The sequence below is a fragment of the Hakea prostrata genome, chromosome 2, assembly GCF_041222555.1.
Source record: "Hakea prostrata isolate BN-2017 chromosome 2, UWA_Hpros_2, whole genome shotgun sequence".
Lineage (NCBI taxonomy): Eukaryota > Viridiplantae > Streptophyta > Magnoliopsida > Proteales > Proteaceae > Hakea > Hakea prostrata.
In genome coordinates, this window is record NC_142601.1 from 69051198 (window position 1) to 69058432 (window position 7235).

The 7235-nt window shown below is 38.5% G+C and overlaps 1 protein-coding gene across 1 annotated transcript; it reads right to left on the minus strand.

The window, feature by feature from the left end:
- Positions 1-897: 897 nt before the first annotated feature.
- LOC149026069 (26S proteasome non-ATPase regulatory subunit 14 homolog) lies at positions 898-6554 on the minus strand. The gene is made up of 6 exons (XM_089146303.1): positions 6345-6554; positions 5862-6039; positions 4676-4757; positions 1950-2126; positions 1689-1856; positions 898-1455 (listed from the first exon to the last, which is right to left on the minus strand). Exons 1-6 carry the CDS (start codon positions 6478-6480, stop codon positions 1264-1266), a joined length of 933 nt encoding a protein of 310 aa, XP_089002429.1. The 5' UTR covers positions 6481-6554; the 3' UTR covers positions 898-1263.
- Positions 6555-7235: the final 681 nt, after the last annotated feature.

Below are 7235 nucleotides of genomic sequence, written 5' to 3' on the forward strand. Positions count from 1 at the left end.
ATGCGAGACGCCGAGACCTTGACCAAAAATCGTTGGACCGGAAAGGACTGACCAAACACGAATTTTAATAGAGGAAACCGGAAGAAAAAAGAGGAAAAGCCAGAAGAAGAGTAAAGAATTGTCTCCTTTTCTCCAGGTAAAAAGCTCACCTTAATCGAAATTTCTTAACATGGAGCATTCAATGCTAGTGTTTTTATTAAGCAACAAGTTTTTCTGGGTTAAGAACTTAATTAAGGTAATACTCAGATTAAGAGCTTTCGTACGTGGGGTGCACAGTGCACTTAAGGAATCGATGGTTTACTGAAATGAAAAATAAATTAAAAAAATAATGAAGGAATCTGTAATCCATAAAGTCATCAAAGATGCTTAACGTGAACTCAAATTCAAAAAATATAAAGTCACTTCTGAGGTTTTGCCACGTATCTTGTTTATAGCACCCATTCGAGTCCGGATCAGCTAACTAGCACTCTGTGCTCCAGTCACTTCTGAGGTTTTGCCACGTATCTTGTTTATAGCACCCATTCGAGTCCGGATCAGCTAACTAGCACTCTGTGCTCCCAACGACTGTACCACCATAAATACAGGGACCCAGGGGTTGGGTGATGGGAATTTGTGGTGGTAAAGCCATCTGGGTGCTCCCCTGACGGGGTGATGATTCGGATTCCACCCTTTCACGCTGGATAAGTCGATAATTTAATTAGGTTAACAAGTCGTTTAATACAAAAATAAACGGCTGAGGGAATACGTAATTTTTACAAATAGCAGCTTTGATCTGCCATGTATCTTGCACGGATGCCTATCTAATTCCCTGGTAGTTGAGCTCCAAGTTAAATTTTCACATTAACATACAAAATTAGGCTCAAATACTAACTACTGAAATCAAAATTAGAATGAGAATCAGGTCCTGCAGGGGTGCTCTATGCAAGTACAAGATTTTGCATTGTGGGCTCATTGTTCCTCTACTGCTTCCAATCGCACAGAGATTCAACCATGAAGAGTGGAGAAACTAGGAAATGGTAATTTTTTTTTTCCTCAGAAACAATCAGAACAGAATAAAAATGAATCTACAATTTCGGGAACCTGTTGAATAAATGTATGGGGGTCCCAAATAATCTCCTAGTCTGAACAGTACATAATGAGTTGCATGCTGAAACCAAACAACCCGTATCATTCAATCAATTGTTTTCTACAACTCTAGAAAGCATCTCCAGGCACAGATCGAAGCAGAAGCACTAAAGCTATCCAGCATACAGATCTGCTCTCTTAGAAAACAACTGTATCTAGCATGGTCCCCAAAGTCTGGACTATATTTGATGACATCAAGTTCGACACATGCTCTTCCAAGTGCTTCTTGGCATCCTGTCTGCCTACATTTGCAATGGCAAGCTTCTCAGGAGGCAGTTCATCCTCTTCTTGAACCGCCTTGTTGTACTTAATGGCCAGGTTCAGCATTTCCTGATCACAGCACAACTAACAAAATCAGTTTCTGACTGAGAGGAGGACTGAAGTATAATTTTCAAGAAATCAAAAGGTTACAGTTTCAAAATGCAGGCAGGATAAATAACAGAGCTTCAAAAGTAACACAGAAGAACCTGAAAATTTTTATTGACCAAATTCTTTATAAAATCAAAGAATATTCTGGAAAAGATATATTATAACTTTAAAAATAAATCTAACTCCAGAAGTACCTGCACAGTCTCTTCATTGGTGTTGGAGTGTTCATCAAACCGTCGCAATGTCAAGCCATCGGTCCATTTCTTTTTGTGTAGGTTCAGTAACATTTTTTCTTCAAATTCATTCTTCCTATAGTTAATAGCAATTGAGTAGTAATGTCGGTTCAACCCATGGATCAAGGCCTGATATGTATACCACAGAATGAGTAAAGTGAAGACAATAATGTACAAAGAAAGAGTAGACACCATGTTGTATGTTGCCAGTCAAACCCTCACCTGAATTGAAGGCTTGTTTAGATGCCCAAGATTGGAAGTTGTCTGACGGGGTTCTTGGCCAAGCATCATGGTCTGTGGGTTGATCAAGCGAAAGGCATCTATGACCACCTTCCCTTTAACACTCTGAATTGGATCCACTACAACTGCAACGGCTCTTTGATTTAGAGCTTCAAAGCTCTGTAAGACAAGGCAAGATCAGCCAAAGGAAAAATATAAAGATTCTGTTCAAGATCTTGTGGTAAAACCTCATGTACATCAGAAAACTTGGTCTACAACTTCAACAGTGAAAAACGAAAAGAGACAAAAGGCAACAATAAAAGGTGGCCAGCGGAGGGGGAGGGGTACCTGATCTGGAAGGCTCCTAGTAAAATCATCTGCGATAAGCACACAAAAATAATCACTTCTTGATCATTGATAACCCCCGTGGTTCTTATGCTAGTTACCACGACATTATAACATCCATGAAAAGCCTCTCTTCCCTAGTAGGCTAGTACTTGCAAATTTCTAAAGACCACATGGAGATCCTACTTGCAATCTTTAAAACTTTTCACAAATCTCCTAATTATAAAGCTTCTTCCTGGAACATTCCAGCATAAAACCAAACTGGTACTTCAATATAGTAATTACTTGTCTCAGGCAAGCTTCAGCCACACTCTCCCACAAGTTAATAGAATTATTCGTTAGTTTTATGCGTCTACAGCTATTGCGGACCTCAATTTTTATAAATCAGAACCAAAATGCTTCTGCTCCTTGGACTCATAATCTTATAAAAAAGCTTGGTTAACCAAATAAACCACAGATGCCTCGGCTACTTCCATCCTCCTTAAAACTTTTTATTAAACATGCGCTCATGATCTTATTAAACAACTTGGTCAACTAGGCTCTTTCACACGTCTACTAGAGTTCATCTGGACCCAATGACTTGCCTTTTCAACCTCCTTGAAGCTTCTTTTACTTCTGGCACAAGAAAGGAGGGTTGAAGGCCCCCAAAGAGGGAAACACAATGGATGTCAAGAGGAAAAGATCACATAACAAAAATCATAGCTGGTATAATCTCCTCCCCAGCCTCCCAAAAAAGAAACCCCGGAATCCTAGAATGACAGAAAGACCTAATAAGGCTAACATGCCAACCATGATTGATAATGAAGAAGTTATTATCTTTTTTGGGTCCTGGTTGATCTTTGGGTAGACTAAACAAAGAAGATAGTTTGCATTATATCTTGGATCCTCAGATTACATTATACAACATTGCTAAGAATTAGAATGTAAAGTTGAGAACTGATCAGCTGCTTTCTTTCATTGGCAAATGTCTACATTCTGATACGCAAATCTGTTGTTAACAGTTATGTTGCAACTTGCAACAGTTGTTTTTGAATTTTGATTGATGATTTAAAACTCATTGAGCAGAAAAAGAAATGAATAACTGAAGTCCATGCAATTGAATGTCAGAACAGACAAGGCCATCCAGCCTGAGACTCTGAGAGAAGGGAGGTGGACAGAAATGGCCACCTTCTTGTACCTTAACACTAGTCCTTAATGGGGTCAGCATTTATTTCTTTTCCTTCTTCTTCTTCTTTTTTTTTTTTTTTTTTTTGGGGGGGGGGGGGGAGCACTAGGTTTTTTTTCAATGGAATGCTAAATTTACTTTCACTAATTGGAGCAGGCACCATATCATATCCAAGAGAGTTCAACTCGTTTGACTAAATAATAGACTGCACGATAAGAGAAAACCCACCCTTAAGGCCATAGTGCTTCATGCCACAAATTCCTGACCAATCCATTATGTAAAGGCCCTCTCTTTAAACAAGATCCATTTAACTAAATAAATTTGGATACTTACCAATAGACTGCATGATAGGCAAAGATGAAATCCTGCAACACTTTTCAGTGTCTTAAGAGTAGTCCAAAAGAAAACTTAGAGTCCCTCAATGATGTAGATCCTATGATTGGCCATGAGGCCCAGCACCACAAAAGAAATAAGAAAAACCAAATTGGTCCAGCGGCCACTGGCGCATAGACCCAGGTTCCTAATGGCCCAGGACTGGACCAGCTCGAGCCATACTAGCGAGACCAGATCAATGCAGCCGAGCACAGCTTCTAGAAGACCCAAAAAAGACCTATAAAGTTTATTAATAAAGTTGGTCTTTGACCAGTCAAACTCTTAGCAGCCTAGTTTCTAATTTGGTTATCATTTGAATGTATAAAGGCTGGATTAGAAGGCCTTGGCAGTTTCTAATTCCAACTAGTTGCTAAGTTTTATTGGTTGCTATTTTTTACCATCTATTTTTGTAAGCAAAGCAAAAGTCATCAAGTACAAAGCCTATGTAAGAGATTGACAATGAATTATTCAGAGTTTTGCAGCCACTGCTTTCAATCAGTTATAGGAGAAACCCCCTATTCAACAGATGAGACAGCATTGGGCAAAAAACCCAGAACTGAGAACGTACAACCCCTATTCATCTTCTACCACTTTTTCCAATCAAATTGTAGTGTGGTTCTTACTTAAAATATTTCTACATTAGTCACAACACTAATGCTCTCACATCGACACATTATCTCTGAACAATAGCTTATTCACTAAAATCCTTTTAGTGGGAAGGGCAAGAGTAACAGCAAATTATCATTATCACAAAGCATAGATTCTAAGGAAGTTTTCCAATTTCAAAATAAGGTCAGAAATATTATCCAATGATAAAAGAACAGAACTTGAGCTATTAGAGCAATACCTGCTGGGTGTTTATGTCTACCCCAGAAAGCCAGCAGCCAAAACCTGGATGTGAATGGTACCAGCCCACAACCATCTCTGGTCTGCAAATTGTGCAAGAAATAATGAGAAATCAGACTCAGATTAAAACATTTATTTGCAAACAGTGAGATCTTCATTAGGAACCTGGTAGTTCAAATGATCAATTATTCCTGACCCTAGTAAAAAGCCTTACAGAAACATAAATAAACCAACACTATGGGAATGTCTTAGTAAGAAAAGCAATCCCACAAAAAAACACAGCCACCGTCAGAACTAGTGCCTCGTTGATGACAACGTCAATGGTAACAACTATGAATCATTATTTTAATCCTCAAACACTGTTCCGGTAGTACTTAGCACTTTCACATCAAAATTGTCAAATATAGGTAAGAGTAGAAGGCATTACTGCACTCCGTTAAGACATAGGCATCATCTGATGCAAAAATAACACATAGAGAGGAAAAAACAGAGCCTGACAAACCTCAGCTGAGAGGCAACCACCTGATCCGAACAAGACAACCATGTAAAAAGTTCGTTTAGGTTGACAAGCTGACCACAGCAAAATAGCGACAACCAGTCTACGTCTCTTAACTTTCTAATTTGTTTAATTTAAACATTACGTAGGATAAAAATTTTAAGTACGACAAAGTTAGGAATATTCTTTTTATCTCCTTACGATCACATTTCTGCAAATAAGCATGTAACCAATCATTAAGGAATAAGGACCATCAAATTTATTCTAGCATTCTCTTGAATAACAACATAGTTACAGGGAGCTCCAATATATTTATATAACACCATGTTCTGCCAATATCCAATGGTCCTGTTTGCAATACTTAGTAATTCCTAAAAATGAAAAGATTCTGAAAGAAAATGCAGATGGAAAACTATAAGTGCTATCGGAAGATGATGCAAACTCAATTATTCAAGTAAGGAATCTCTTAGAAGTAAGGAAAGCACCAAATAAAATATGGAAACGGAGTATAATAGAAATCCATTTTCCCAGTTAGGAAGGTTGGTAATCAACTCTTCCTATTTGGTAAATTCTTTCTCTTAGCAAGTTCAGATATACTTGATCAAAGAGATAACAATATAAAAGTAAACATGCACATAGTTTTTCAAGCAGAAAACTCAATGGCTGAAGAACGAATCCACAGAGTAATTACCTTCCAGTCTGCTTGAGCATATCTAGCATGTTGGTTTGGAAAACATGATCAACCGCCTCGACACTGACACCAGTTCCGCTCTGCGGCATCGCAAAGACATCCACAACACGGACAGTATACTCGTCGACAAACTCTCCGAGCATTAACCCCATGACTTCCATGGGAACTCCAGCTCTCCCTGTCATATTGTCAACAAAAATTTCTCAACTATCTTGGAATCTTACAACACGATACAACCTAGGTCTAATACCAACATGCTGTCAAAAACACCCAAAAACCCTAGTTCTGGATAATACCCATGTCACAAAACGAACAATGCCAAAGGATTCAAAAGTAAACATCTACATATTTACACAAAGTCCAATTTTCATCGAAACGATCGACAGAAAACCCTAACTCAGGCATTATTATTATTAAAAAAAAATCACAGACCTAATACTGTCGATAAATCGATAAAATAAAGAAAAAGAAGAACTTCCATACCATGCTTGAGCATCTTGAGGAGGGCAAGAGATGATATGTAAACCTGTTCCGAGGAGTCAAGGAGGGGAGCATCAGGTGGAGGATGCCCCATTCCACTAGCACCAGAGAAAATCCTCTGCAATCTCTCCATGCTCATTTTCGTTTCTGCTCTAACGCAGAGTTGTTTCGGTGAAGAAGTTGAGCAAATTATCGTGGTTTCGCAAATTATACTTGTATACATGTAAACCTTATGTATAGAAGTATAATGTTATTGCTCCGCGAAGGCGCGAAATATCTAATACATTACGAGTACCGCCGCATTAAAACCGTTGGATTAGTATCTCTGCCAAAACCATTGATTTCAAATGAACGGACATAATTCAGTTATCAATTTCGAGTCCATGCAGATGCTTTTTTCGTGTTTTATCATTGCACCGAGGAAGATTCAGGTAATCACGATAATGGGCTGGGCTGGGCTGGGTTGGGCCGGGCCTGGTATGCAGGCTAGCCCATGACCAAATTGATGAAATATCTACCCGTAGTTTTCTTTCTTTTTTTGGCAACCATTCTTCTGTTTTTTCCTTTCTTGGAATAGACAATTTTATGTATTAGGGATAGGAGTATTACATAATATAAGGCAAAGCTTCACCCCTGGCACCGAGAAAATTCAAACTCTAACATCTTACCTGAAGATGTCAGTTTTTTAAACTATTTTTATATTCAAAAACAACAGAAGAACACGTGGGAGGAAAAACAAACTCCTTCAGCCATTACAAAATGAAAAGGCTCTCCTTGGTAAAGTATCAGTCACAAATATTTACACACAGTTGAGATTTTGTTTGTTGTCGTGTGGGTATCCCCTGTGCGGCTCTCAGGTGGTGTGACGTGTCTTATTTTTGAAATCCAATAGTT